The 15,185-nt window shown below is 43.6% G+C and overlaps 1 protein-coding gene across 1 annotated transcript in view; it reads left to right on the top strand.

Annotated features, from left to right (window-relative positions):
* LOC119418024 (homeobox-containing protein 1) overlaps positions 1–15,185 on the top strand; it is a 43,789-nt gene that overhangs the window by 20,769 nt on the left and 7,835 nt on the right. Inside the window, exons 2-5 of the mRNA XM_037685269.1 lie at positions 7,878–7,963; positions 10,588–10,698; positions 14,151–14,304; positions 14,521–14,603. Coding sequence (XP_037541197.1) covers positions 7,878–7,963; positions 10,588–10,698; positions 14,151–14,304; positions 14,521–14,603 — 434 coding nt within the window. The remainder of the gene's footprint in view (positions 1–7,877; positions 7,964–10,587; positions 10,699–14,150; positions 14,305–14,520; positions 14,604–15,185) is intronic.

Genomic DNA, 15,185 nt, shown 5'->3' with positions numbered 1-15,185 from the left:
GTCATTAACTATCTGCACAGAGCAGGGCAGGTGCAGATCGTTACAGTCCCAACTTTCCGGTCCCAAGTCGGCTGCCCTACCTCTACACCATCTCGACACCTAAAGGCGTAAAATTTACAATAAAGTCTTATCTTATAATATTACTCTGACAGATAGTTTCATATGTAAAAAAAATAAAATAAAACTTTGAGATTTTCATTCCTTGCCGGTCAAAGCAGAGGGGTTCTTTAACAACCCCCAAACAAAACGACAGGAGCCTGATGTGTCGCTCCACACTGAAGTTAAACATCCACATCTTGTTTCTTGTTTCGTTTCTAGAATTGCGCCGCTGAAGGTGGCTGCTTGTTGGAGCAGCTCTCTTACTTTTATTCTGGGATGTTGCTTTTGGAAACTTTAATTCCTCTATTTTCTGGATGTAAGTCGCTTTTTTGGATGATTGTTTCCTCTGGTATCAGATGTTGTGCAGCTTGAAGGATTTTTACTGAAAGATTTTTGCTTTTGGACATTTGTTATGATGTGTAACCATGACAACAAGGTGGTTTTTATAGTTGGGAGCAGCTGATCAACATCTCAAAAGCTCAAATAATATCTCTGCTACAGCCCCAAATCACAAATTAGTTAAAAAGGAGGTGCCGTCAACGCATCCCCGTCTACCTAGTGGAGGTGCTTGAGTGCCTGACCGCTGAGATCCTGGAGCTGGTGGGAAACGCAGCTCGTGACAACAAAAAGCCCAGGATCATCCCCGGACACCTGCAGCTGGCTGTCTGCAATGACAAGAAGCTCAACAAGCTGCTGGGAAGAGTGGCCGTCGCTCAGGGAGAAGTTCTGCCCAACATTCAGGTGGTCCTGCTGCCCAAGAAGACCAAGAAATCCACCAAGTGATAGATCAACATCTGCAGCCAGTTTCCTCAGATCTGCTCTAAGACGGACCGCTACAAGAGATCCTTCCTGCCCACAGCCATCAGCATCTAGAACAGCTCTAATGAAACCAGGATGATGAGCTACAACAACATTTAATTTACCTTTGAGATTAATAAAGTATTTTTGCATTGAACTGAATTGGTTGATCAAGCATTAACTTTACTTTAGATTTACTTTCTGAAAGCAACAGTCCTCGTCTGTACGGATCGTAGACATCATGGTCCTCAGAGCTGCAGATCTGATTCCAGCACTTGCTCAGCTGTTCTAATAATTGGCTCCTTATGCTTAACTTTTAACTAATCATCATTCCTCATGAGCTCGTCTATTTGGCCCAATCAGAAGCAGTGTAGAGCCATTCTTGACTTCCTGCCATTACCCAATGCCCTGTGGGTAATGTAGTTTGTATGTTACAGCTGGTGACACTGATGCCAAGTACCGGCAGCTTTATGAGAAGTGGTGTCGTGCTATAAAAAGTGACGGTCCGTCCGGCACTGAGCACAGAACAGTACCAGCCCACTTTGAGCGCAGGAGTAAGTTTTAACTCCCCAGAAGTCTTCGTCCCAACCATGTGGACGTGATCATTTGAAGCAGCAGCTGGGATTAGTGTTTAAGATGTTCTCTGCTTTTTACCAGCTTACTGACACATGTGCTATGTCTATTAGCCTCACATGTGTTAAAGACCAAACAACACCTGTTGTGAAAAACAGTTGCTGCAAATTGGTCTTTTATTTATGGGGGGGGGGGGGGGGGCTGGTGAGACAGGATTCAAATGTAGTAGAAAAATATGATTAACAAAAAACGTAGGCACAATCTACGTTGGTCGTCACTTACACTGGCTGTTAGCTTGTTGTGCCTGATGGACTGAAATTATTTCTACCAACTACGTAGATGTTCTTAGAGCTATCTATAACAGGCAAGATATTACTGTTAATAATCTTTCCCACTCAGTTTGGATGAGAGTGCAGTTTTAGCATTGCAACACAATTGTTTTGACTGAACATCTTCAACAACACGATGCATCATAAATATGACAGTGACGGTCTGAAGTCTTTCTAGTTCAGACGACAGGTAAGAAACAAACATCTGGGTAGAGCTGGGGAGGTTTCTGTTCCTGTGGGAGGTGCTAGAAAAGTCTTCAGACATTTCCCACAAAGGAACAGATGAAAACCCTTTCCATCTTCTGCTCAAATGACTGCATCAAGCACCATCAGATGACATGCTCCATAGTAATTAGAGCATTGCTCTGACAGGTCCAGTGTTCTTCATCCATCATGGTGCACTTGGTGGTGATTTCCTGCTCCTGTCCAAGCACTTTGCACATTATCTGTCTTCTAGTGTGGGTGTGAGCAGCTGTCCTGTGTGAAGAGGTGATCAGGGCCCCCCTCTGCTTCTCTGTCTCGTAGCTCATTCACACCAGCTTCCCATTAGATTACACACCATGTACAGACAGCTTGTGTCCTCTCTGCATCACACCCAGCAGGTCTGACGGAGGCGAGGACGTGGGGAGTTCAGCTCGCCAACGATGCCATGCCCTTCCCATACCTCGCTCTTTAAAGTGCATGTTTCCCCCTCTGCAGGGGTTCGGCCTTCTGAGTTGGCATCTATTGCATCCCCTCCCCCACCCTGACTCTTCCCTCCGTCTTGTACAACAGCCCGTTCTACATCGATTCGCTGGTGTCAATACAAGCAGCATTCTTCAAGCTCTAATTTTAGCTGCGCCACAAGAGGCTGATGGGAGGATATTGATGCTGGGTGTCAAGAGTCGTGACGCATTCTCATTTCTGAAATATGCCAACAGAGCGCTCAGGACCCTGAAGTGTGCTCCATGTCGCCTGCGTGAACCTGGCTGTTTCAGGCTGCTGTGATTGGTTTGAACTCTGTTTAACTGCTGTTAAAGCTGGGCGGGGGCTTTCCTGTGGGGGAAAAATTAACTTTCTCCACTTCATTATAAATAAATGCACCAAACATTGACTACATTCTGTGCCCGGGAGAAATCATGCCAAGACCGCTATAAGCTTGTGTGTTTGTGTGTCTGAGTATCAGGGAAGAGAGTAGGCTTGTTGCCAGAAAGCAGGGTGGGTACACTCTGTGACTGCACATCCTCCGTTTCTGCAAGTCTGTGCATGTTTTTATTTTTTTCCTTCCCCTCGCTGAGGACGGAGACTGTAATAACATGCCCCTTGAAGACATTCTGAAAATGCACATGATTTGATTGTGCCTTAGTTTATGGCGGCGCCGCCTTTGTGTTCCTGTGAAATGCAGCACTGATCATGCAGGAGGCATGTGGTGGTGAAGCTGTCACAGTGAAGCTCAGAATAAAAAGTGAAAAGGCTTTAAGAGTTTTATCATGAATGGATGTAGTGGTGGCACGAGAGAGCAGTGGTTAGAGCGGGTTCATCTCAGCAAGAAGGTCGCTGGTTCAAATCCCGGCTGAGGGCCTTTCTGGGTGCAGTTTTAATGTTTTCTCTGAGTTTTCTCCAGGTACTCCAGTTTCCTCCCACAGACCAAAAACATGCATGTTAGGCTGATTGGTAACTATTGACCCTAGGTGAGAGAGAGAGTGAATGATTGTTTGTTTCTATGTGTCCTTGTGATGAACTGGAATGGAGACCTGTCTGGGTGTCCCTGTGATGGACTGGAGTGGAGACCTGTCCGGGTGTCCCTGTGATGGACTGGAGTGGAGACCTGTCCAGGTGTCCCTGTGATGGACTGGAGACCTGTCCAGGTGTCCCTGTGGGTGGATGGGTGCAGATGGGTATGAATCTGTTGCAGCGTGACAGTGTCTCAACGTTCTACGTTCCTAAAGAAAGAAATGGCAACTTGCAGCACAGCAGGAACCAAAGATTCTGTTCTGCTTCATTAGTCCTGTTGTTTCTGCTACGTCTTTTAAAAATACCACAGTTTGTTCTGTTGCTATCAGCCCTAAGTGTGCATCAGTGTTAAAGCATTTTTAAGAATACTTGTCTGTCATCCTTCTTTTTCATTATTATTTTGTTTATTCCTTCTTCCAGGAGCTTTGGAAAACTTCATCACAAAATGCATGACCATGTTATTTTATTTAGAATAGTGTGCTTTTCTTGGTAATACATTGTGCAGAATAGATAAAATTCACAAATATATACTGTACATTTGGTATTACCTACTTTTTACTTCATTTAGCATGTACGGGTGCAGTTGGCAGTCGAGTGTGAAGTGTCTGGGATGAAAATCAGCTCAAGGCCGTGGTGCTCAACTAGAAATGCCTCCTCAGGGTTGGAATAGTCTTTGCCTCAGGTGGAGGAGTTAGAGTATCTGGTCATCTTGTTCACGAATGATGGTAGGACAAAACGGGAAATTAATCGAGGGACCGGGGCCTCATCTTCAGTAATGAAGGTGTTGTTTTGGTCAGTAATGATGAAGAAAGAGTTGAATCAAAAGTCAAAGTTCTCAATTTACTCGTACATCTATGATCCAACCCTCAGCTGTGGTCATGAGGTTTGGCTCATGACCGAAAGAACCAGATCCTAGATACAAATGGCTGAAATAAGCTTCCTTTATGGGGTCAGCCTTTGAGATAGGGTGAGGAGCTCCGTCATCTGGGTGGAGCTCGGAGTAGAGCCGCTGCTCCTCCTCAAAAGGAGTTAGTTGAGGTGGTTCATCTGATTAGGATTCCTCCTTGATTCTGAGGTTTTCTGTGCATGCTCCACTAGGAGGATCCAGTGCAGACCCAGAACTTCCTGCGAACGCCTCGGGGTCCCCCAGGAGGAGCTGAAAAGTGTTGCTGGAGAGAGAGGTGTCTGGGTTTCTCTCCTGGACCTGTTGCCTCAAATAAGCTGTAGAAGATGGAGATGAAAACTTTTTACTTTTACCTGAGTAGATTTTTATACAAGTAACTTTACTTGTACTTGAGTAATATTTCAACAGAGTAACTGTACTTTCTTTGTGTATTTGATTTTAGTACTCTTTCCTTGTAAAGCACTCTAGAAACATGAATATTGACATGTGAGACGAGCACTTACAGTTCAGGTACTTTTTTCAACAAAACTTAAGCCCTATTCGCACAGGATTAGTTTTACCTAGGGACCACATGTAATAAATAAATTACTCACCAACGTCTGCTTTTTATGTGGCATGTTCGCACGGGATAACCATAGTCTGAGATTTAGCTGAAATTTACGGATATCTTCTGGATATGATGTTAACGCTCTGCGTTGTCACGACTGGGCCGGTCCATAATAATGTGTTTAATGTGCGTGTCAAGCCGGTCTCAGGCTTTGATGTGGTTTTACAAATCAGCACAAAGAAAACTAAAGAATGCACAATATAAAATTGTGTTAATCTACTTGTTGAGGAGGAGGCAGGTCCGACCGGCCGGTTTAAGAGGTAAAAAAAAAAAGCCACGTTAAGCTCAGATGGACAACCTGTCTCCAGCCGCGCGCGAGCGTCCGTGCATCCGCTGACACGCCACATGTCTGCTGACCCACTGCACATCCGCTGACCCGCCACTTGTCCGCTGACCCGTTGAAATGGACTTCCGACTTGTCCAGGGTGTCCTCCACCTCTCGCACAGTGATGGCTGGACATGGGCACCAGTGACCCCCGCTGCCTGAAAAGGAAGAAGCGGGTAAATATAGTGGATGGATGGATGAATGGATGGGTGGGTGTGTCAGCTGATCACACACGCATTTCTGCACCTGCTGTCATTTGCGGTGAAGGAAGTAGCAGCATCTATAAAAGCCAAAGTGAGCAGCGCGTTCATGTAAAATAGCCTTGTTCTATATTTTTCCAAATTATTTTGCTTAAACAAAAAACACCTCATTACGTATTGGATCCCACCTATTTCTGTCCAAATCACAGAGATACCTTTTTGCATGGGATTAGTATTATCACATAACCTTGGAGTTCAGTAAAATATACAAACCGGATTCCAAAAAAGTTGGGACACTAAACAAATTGTGAATAAAAACTGAATGCAATGATGTGGAGATGGCAAATGTCAATATTTTATTCGTAATATAACATAGATGACAGATCAAAAGTTTAATCTGAGTAAATGTAACATTTTAAAGGAAAAATATGTTGATTCAAAATTTCACAGTGTCAACAAATCCCAAAAAAGTTGGGACAAGTAGCAATAAGTGGCTGGAAAAAGGAAATTGAGCATATAACGAACTGCTGGAAGACCAATTATCACTAATTAGGTCAATTGACAACATGACTGGGTATAAAAAGAGCTTCTCAGAGTGTCAGTGTCTCTCAGAAGCCAAGATGGTAAGAGGATCACCAATTCCACCATTGTTGCGCAGAAAGATAGTGCAGCAATACCAGAATGGTGTTACCCAGCGTAAAATAGCAAAGACTTTTAAGTTATCCTCATCAACTGTACATAACATCATCAAAAGATTCAGAGAATTTGGAACAATCGCTGTGCGTAAGGGTCAAGGCCGTAAAACTCTACTGGATGCTCGTGATCTCCGGGCCCTTAAACGTCACTGCACCTCAAACAGGAATGCCACTATCAAGGAAATAGAATGGGCTCAGGAATACTTCCAGAAAGCATTGTCAGTGAACACAATCCACCGTGCCATCCGCCGTTGCCAGCTGAAACTCTACAGTGCAAAGAGGAAGCCATTTCTAAGCAAGCTCCACAAGCTCAGATGTTTGCACTGGGCCAGGGGTCATTTAAAATGGAGTGTGGCAAAATGGAAGACTATTCTGTGGTCAGATGAGTCACGATTTGAAGTTCTTTATGGAACACTGGGATGCCATGTCATCCGGACCAGAGAGGACAAGGATAGCCCAAGTTGTTATCAACGCTCCGTTCAGAAGCCTGCATCACTGATGGTATGGGGTTGCATGAGCACTTGTGGCTTGGGCAGCTTGCATGTCTGGAAAGGCACCATTAATGCAAAGAACTATGTTCAGGTTTCTAGAACAACATATGCTCCCATCTAGACGTCATCTCTTTCAGGGAAGACCCTGCATTTTTCAACACGATAATGCCAGACCACATTCTGCAGCAATCACAACATCATGGATAGGAGAAGGATCCGGGTGCTGAAATGGCCAGCCTGCAGTCCAGATCTTTCACCTAAAGAGAATTTTTGGCGCATCATAAAGAAGAAGGTGCGACGAAGAAGGCCCAAGACGATTGAACAGTTAGAGGCCTGTATTAGACATGAATGGGAGAGCATTCCTATTTCTAAACTTGAGAAACTGGTCTCCTCTGTCCCCAGACGTCTGTTGAGTGTTGTAAGAAGAAGGGGGGATGCCACACAGTGGAAAAAATGGACTTGTCCCAACTTTTTTGGGATTTGTTGACACCATGAAATTTGGAAACAACAGATTTTTCCCTTAAAATGATACATTCTCTCAGTTTAAAGTTTTGATCTGTGATTTGTGTTCTATTCTGAATAAAATGTGAGATGTTGGCACCTCCACATCATTGCATTCAGTTTTTATTAACAATTTGTTTAGTGTCCCAACTTTTTTGGAATCCGGTTTGTAGTAGGTAATTTATGGGGTAATTTTCATTTTACAAATTACTGACATGGCCAACTCGCACGGGATTAACAACACAGACAATGTCCGTAATTATTGCAAATAGCATGTGGTCCCTAGGTAAAACTAATCACGTGCGAATAGGGCTTTAGTTGTTTCACAGTGACTGGGGTTTAATTTACACGTTGGCGGTCTTATCAAGAGTGCTGTCAGACTGGTAGACCCAGATGTGCGGTTAACAAGGTGACCCTAATGAGCCATCAGCCACAGGTTCAACATTTATATTACTCTTTGTTCTTTTTTCACTTCCTGTATCAAAACGTTGGCGTTGTCAGCTTCAATTTTATAACAGGAAGTCTCAAAAGACTTTTGAAAATTAAAGTTAATATATGTTGAGTTTCAAGCAATAGTTGTTGTATTGGCACCTTCCAAAAGGTCTTGAGAAATGTTGTGGTTACTGTGCTCTTTGTTTGCAGAAGGGACAGCAGTTTGGTAAAAGAAGAGATCAAATCTTTCCTGGGGAACCGGAGGATCTCTCAGGCTGTGGTGGCACAAGTAACAGGTTAGTAGTATCCAAACTCACACTGGGGCGGCTGTGGCTGAGTGGTTAGAGCAGTCGTCCTCCAATGCGAGAGTTGGGGGTTTGAAACCACCAGCAGTCACATGCCGAAGTGTCCCTGGGCAAGACACTGAACCCCTCATAGCCTCTGATGTGTGTCCCATCAGTGTATGAATGTGATCTAAAGCAGCGATTAGTCTAATTAGAAGGATTTGTTCAATTAGCTTTCTAGAGATGTAGAGTGCTGTATGAATGGGGCACAGATTGTAGTGTAAAGCGCTTTGAGTATCTTGAAATAAGATAGAAAGGCGCTATATAAGTGCAGTCCATGCAGTCCAGTCCACTGATACACCACTGTTGTTGTTTTTTAAGCTCCATCCTCAGCTTTTTTTTTTACAACACTAGCATCAATACAGTCTGACTCTAACATTGGCATTTAAAAAAAATCCTCAGCTGTTTGTTCACAAGGTGGTATTTGAAAACAAAACAGAATTTTCTGCTGCAGCTCAAACTACCTTAAGCGGTTTACTTGTTGATTTGGCACAGACTCTTACCAAAACGACTGCTGCAGCTACCGTAATTCTTGGACTACAGAACGCATCCGTTTCTAAGCTGCACATACTAAATAAATATAAGATAAATCATAATTTTTACATAAATAAGACGCTCTGGTTATTTAGCCACGGGCATCCACCGTTCATCTTCAGGACCTGTACCCAGCCAGCTCAGATATAAAGTGCACTTTTCTTGTTGTAGTACAAGAATCAGCCATCAGATGGCATTTCACAGACTATAGCTCGCTTTTAACACATGTTATGATCATCGGCTTCATGATGCTTCACTGTCTAACTCATGGTTAAAACCGTTAACCCTTCAAAATGAACACAATATCATATCAATATCATCATACACATATCTAAGCATAATCACTGGATATAACAGTGCCAAACACCTACGTAACCAAAATTATTTAAAAACTATATACCAGTAAATATTACCCAGAAGTATTATCCAGGTCATGTGACCGGAAGTCAAATGGTACCCGTAAAATATGGTAAATATTCATTGAACTAGTACCGTTGATTTTTTTTGTTAAACACTTTTGGTAACAGCTGCTGTTTTTAAATGTATTTTCTAAATAAATTTGATGTGATTTCTACTCGGCAAAGAGCTTGTATGAGCAGGAGGGAGGAACAGGGAAGAGCCCCTCCCTCCCATTGCCTACTCTGCTGCGTTTCATGCACCCGTTTAAGCTTAAATGAGATCATGGTATTTATACATTTATTTATCGTGCACAGATTTTTTTTTTTTTCAACTTTTAATTAAATATGTATCAGTCTTGACTGACGGACTGCTTTAAAAATAAATCTGACGACTTCTCCACTGAGTTCTCATGACAGAACGGGAGGGGGAAGACCCCTCCCGTTCATTGTCTTTGCTCCATTTCATGTGTTCGGATGTGAGTTTAAAATGAGATCCCGGTATTTAAATGCATTTTTACCGTACACAGAAAGAATTTTATTAAAACATGTACCAGACTTGACTGCTTTGCGTCTCCAATGTCTGACCATCGACATGATGATGCAGCTTACTGGCAGCGCTCTTTCCTTGTTCGACAGCCAGATTGATTGCTTTTAACTTGACAGTTAGAAAGTAAGAAATTCTCTGTGCGTTTTCTGTTATCGCTGAACAAATGAACAGATCTGTGCATGAAGCGCAAAATATGGTAACAACATGGGAACGATCTGAAGAAATTAATTCACGTCTATCTTGGGGGACGGTCCAGGAGATTACCTCATTGGTCATTCAGGTTAGACTTCTGGTCACATGATGACAGAGTGGGTGTAGTTATGGTTGGGGATTTGAAACCCTGATCAAGAGTCACTGTACATCTGATTACCTGAGGACATTCTCTCTGTGTCACAAACTCCTGCCCCAAGAGGGGTGGGGTGCTGGGAGCCATGCGCACCCAGCTCTGTTAAAAGAAAATGTTAGTCAGTGGCAGGAAGTTACAGAGAGACACTCCTGCATGCAAACTACTGGGTACAAAGTGTGAGAAAAAAATAGCAGCTTGTACACTGGCAATTACGGTAAGTATCAACGGATGGAGGAGATGGTTTAAACAGATGTATCTGAACATCTATTCAGAAGTCCACTGAAGTCACTGCTGATGTTGATGTAGCTGCAGCAATCCAGAAAGTGATATGCACAGACCAGATCTGACCTTGTCTGTTTGCCCTTGTTTCAGTAAAAAAGTGCCATGAGGGAATTCAGAAACAAATAGCATCATGTTCAGCTGCCACCAGAAGAATGGAAAATGACACGGCCTGAAAGGAGCTTTACAGATTTTATCCCCTTCTTATCCCTGTTTCTGATAAACCTCTAGATTTACATTTATTTTCACCGGCTGGCCCTTTAAACATCTGCTTACACAAAACACACAGAAGCTCTCAGCAGGCCAGGAAACATGAGTGCAACCACAGAAAGAGGCAGATCTGAATGTTAACTTTACAGCTCTTGTAAAATCAGAGCTGAGGGGTCTTTCTTCATTCTCTGAGTGAAAATGTGCACATTGTTCTCGTGTTGGAGTGAAGCCTGTTGTAATTCGATGTTTGGCTTCCTTCCAGGCATCAGTCAGAGCAGGATCTCCCATTGGCTGCTGCAGCACGGCTCCGACCTGAGCGAGCAGAAGAAGAGAGCCTTCTACCGCTGGTACATCCTGGAGAAAACAACGCCAGGTACACACGGCTGCAACAGTCAGCCACACACACTTCTGTTTCTCTAAGTCAGGTGTGAATGAGTAGAAACGATGTGGAGACAGCAGCAGAGGTGGTCCCACTACCTGCTCTAAAGAGACATTTGATATCCAGTGGACATTTGGAGCCTCTGGTGTGTCTGCAGTTTGTTGCTGAAGTCAGCATTTTGTGCTTGATGCTACTGATTTCCACCCAGAATCAAAGATGATCCATTCTGCTTTCAGAACCGCACATGCAGAGACGCATGACAGCACACTATGAAAAATAATTATTGTTTTATTTGTTATAAAACGTGCCCAGAATAATGTTTCCGTACCTTTGTCTGCAGATGTCAGGATGTTTGTAACAAACTGTTTCAGACTTTTCAGCGTACGAGGTGATGCTTCCAGCTGGAGCTGGATAATGTTTCAGTTTGAAGCTGTTTCCTTCAAACATGCACGTCCTCCAACATACCTCAGATGAAAATGCATCAGCGTTTATAAAAACAGGACTTAGTAGTAATAAGTCCCAATGTAATAATATAGCAATAATATAGTAATAATATAGTAATAAGTAGAAAAAGTCATTTCTTGTCAGAGTGAGTGTGAAGAGGCTCAGAGAGCCATCAGTCAGTTTCAGCGCCTCTGATTGGTTCTGTTCTCTGCAGGATGATTTCTGACACGTCCTCTCTGAAACACTGTCTGCACAAAGTGTCGTTTTAATCCCAGAGGTGTGTTTGTGCATCGCACCGCTGCGGTGACCTCCTTTAGTTTTACTGTAAAGTACTTCAAGTTTGCTTTCATTTTTCATTTTTAGCCTTTCGGGTCTCTTCTGAGTTTCTTCTCACTGTTTTCTGCCTCCTGCTGTTGCACACTGAGCTGTTGTGCGACAGGAATACTTGTCCCTGTGAAACACGGACCACTGGGCAGTTTTCTGCCTGGTGGATGAAGTGAAGCCTTGAATCAAAGCTTTTTGCTTGGATGTATTTTGTAATGTCACAAAGTGACTTAATGAATCATCTCAGTGCAGACATGGATGAAACTCACAGAAACATCTTCCTTCAACAGATAAAGTAAGAAGCGAAACGTGTGAATGATGAAGCATCAGTAAGTGTGCAGTTAGTAAATGATAATAAACAGATATCATCTCACCTCCATCTTTACTCGTCTGTTTCACCACCGCTGCAGACGAGTCCTAACAAAACTGTGGATTAGGTGAATCAAATGGATAAGTCCCGTTTGATTTGGCTTCCATGTGTCATGAGCTCAACTCAAAGATCCAAGACGTTTTCAATGTACACAAAAGGCCTTTTTTCTCAAATAATTAAAAAAGAAGTTAAAAACAGAAACAACTGGACTTCTGAAGCTGAAGATGTTTCAATATTCTGAATTTAGGCCACTCAAAATTTTAGAGTTGATAAATCCTCCCAGATGGTTGGAAATGTCTTCAGCTTCAGAATAGAAGTCCTGTTGTTGTTGTTGTTGTTGTTGATATATATATATATATATATATATATATATATATTTATTTTTTTTTACATTTTGGGGGATTGATCCTGACCTGCATGACTGATAATCTTCACCGGCGTACTGTTCACAAGTTTGTGTAAGTCTGTGTTGGTGAGCACTTCTTGTTTGCTGAGATAATCGCTCCACCAGGTGAGGCATGTCAAGATGCTGATTGGACAGCAGCATTGTTGCACAGGTGGTCCTTAGGCTGACTACAATAAAAGGCCACTCTTTTGTGGCATTTGTACTTTATTAGGAGGGGTGTCAGAAATCCAGTACATATCTGGTGTGACCACCACAGTCCAATACTTCTTAGATCTGATCAGGTTGTTGGTTGTGGCGTGTTGGTCCACTCCTCCTCAGTGGTTGTGGGAAGTTGCTGGATGTTGTCATGAACTGGAACACGCTGCCGTATACACTGATCCAGAGCATCCTGAACATGCTCAGTGGGTGACATGATGCTGGCCACGCAAGAACGTTTTCAGCTTCTAGGAATCGTGCACAGATCCTTATAACATGGGGCCCTGCATTATCACGCTGCAACTTACTGATGGTCATGAATGAATCTCGTCACGGTGTCTGCATTCAAGATGCCAACAGTAAAATGACCTGTGCTTGTTGTCCATAACAAACACCTGCCCACACCATAACCCCACCTCCACCATGGGCCACTCTGTTCACAACGATGACATCTTCAAACCGCTGACCCACATGATGCAATACATGCAGTGTACCATCGACCTGTTCACTGAAAACTGGGATTCATCCATTAAGAGGGCTCCTCTCCAACAGGTCATCACCATCGGATGTGAGCATTCACCACTCAGGTCTGTTACGACGATGAACTGCAGTCAGGTGGAGACCCCGGTGAGGATGACGAGCAGCAGATGAGCTTCCTGAGCTGTTTCTGACAGTTTGTGCAGAAATTCTTTGGTTATGCAAACCAGTTGTTGCAGCAGCTGTTCTGGTGGCTGGGCTCTCCTGGAGGTGTTACAGTTGAAGGTCCTGGGCTGCTGTGGTTACACGTGGTCTGCAGTTGTGAGGCTGGTTGGGTGAACTGCCAAATACGCTGAACATGAACATTCCTGCAGTCAGCAACCAACTGCTGCTCCCTCAAAACTCACAACATCTGTGGCTTTGTGCTGTGATAAAACTGCACATTTTAGAGTGGCCTTTTATTGTGGTCAGCCTAAAACACACCTGTGCAAGGGACCCCATCTCACCACATGTGGTGAGAATGACAATAAAGAATCTCTATCTCTGACTGACTCTGATCATGCTGTCTAATCAGCATCTTGCTATGCCTCACCTGTGAGGGGGAGGGGTTAAGCAAAGCTGAAATGCTCACAAACACAGATGTGTGAACACTGTTTGGGAAAAGCCTACAGTGTACGAAAAACAAGTCTCTGATCTTTGAGGTCAGCTCATGGAAAACTGGATCAAAAGCAAAAGTGTTGGGTTTATATTTCTGTTCAGTGCACGTCACAGATCCAAACCTACGTGCCCAGATCCACATGTCTGCAGCAGATGTTCCACGCCTTGTCCTCTGCAGCACGCTCCTCGATGGAGCCCTGCCAACACCGTCAGCACTACAGACTGCTCGCTGCTATTTCTGTCCAGCTGGAGCCCGGCCCCACTCAGCACACCTCTGCCCCCCTCCTTCCTCAGTGCTGCAGAAACAGTCCTGGTGTTCTGATAGCCTGGGCTGTGTGGCCCAGTTAGACCTCTCCACAGTGCAGCCACCTGAAAGTCAAACTGTTTTTGTTTCAATCAGACAGTTCATGTGGTTTCACTTCCTGCTGTCATTCAATGGTTCAGGGGTGAAAACAGAGTTCCTCAATGTTCCCACCTGGTCTCTGGGCTTTTAGTTTCACACACACCCACAGATGTATGGCAGCTGGACTCTCTGAAACCTGCTCACATCAGGAACTGATTCTGCTGTTTCAGGTGCGACTCTGAACATGCGGCCGGCTCCGCTGCCCCTGGAGGAGATGGAGTGGAGACAAACCCCTCCGCCCCTCACCACAGCTCCCGGAACTTTCCGGCTACGCCGAGGAAGCCGCTTCACGTGGAGGAAAGAGTGTCTGGCTGTGATGGAGAGGTGAGGACAGGAGGACAAAATCCTGTTTAAGACTTAAAAGATGGAAGATTGTTTTATTGCTGCACTTTTTATTTCCTTGAGGACCAATGACGACCTGAACTCGGAGGAAATAAAAGCTGTGACGGTTGTCATTTGGACTGGCTGTGCAGCAGACATGACAATAACTCCAGTCCATGTGTTGTGAAATTAATTTAAACACACTGTTGTTATTTATAGCTACTTCAACGACAACCAGTATCCAGATGAGGCCAAAAGAGAGGAGATAGCCAACGCCTGCAACGCTGTTATTCAGAAACCAGGTACAAGTGTCTGAACGTACAATTTATTTATTTAACCTTTATTTAACCAGGCAAATCCCATTGAGATCATAGATCTCTTTTGCAAGGGAGGTCTGGGCCTGAAGGCAGCCTAACATGCATGTTTTTGGTCTGTGGGAGGAAACCGGAGTACCCGGAGAAAACCAACGCAAGCATGAGAAGAACATGCAAACTCCACACAGAAAGACCACAGGGCCAACTGGGGATTGAACCCAGGACCTTCTTGCTGTGAGGCAACAGTGCTAACCATTGAGCCGTCGTGCTGCCAAGCGTCTGAACGTATTAAGAACATTATGGAAGGAGAGAAGCTTCTGCTGCTGGTGACGAAAAGTACTCAAAATAAAAATATCTAATATTTAAAATAGGTAATGGGTAAATAATAATAATTTAAAAAACAAAAATAATAGGTAAAATAACTAAGTTATTGCAATTTTTCTATTGTTGCAAAGTGAAGTGAGGATTTGGAAATTCTCCTGTGTTCATTTGTGCGTCTCATGAGCTGGAGAACATATCTATATATATGTATATATATGTATATGTATATATATGTATATATATGTATAT

Source organism: Nematolebias whitei, chromosome 12, assembly GCF_014905685.2.
Source record: "Nematolebias whitei isolate Nwh7 chromosome 12, NemWhi1, whole genome shotgun sequence".
Classification (NCBI taxonomy): domain Eukaryota; kingdom Metazoa; phylum Chordata; class Actinopteri; order Cyprinodontiformes; family Rivulidae; genus Nematolebias; species Nematolebias whitei.
Note: the sequence above shows the minus strand (reverse complement) of the source record. Positions and strands in the feature narration are given on the sequence as shown.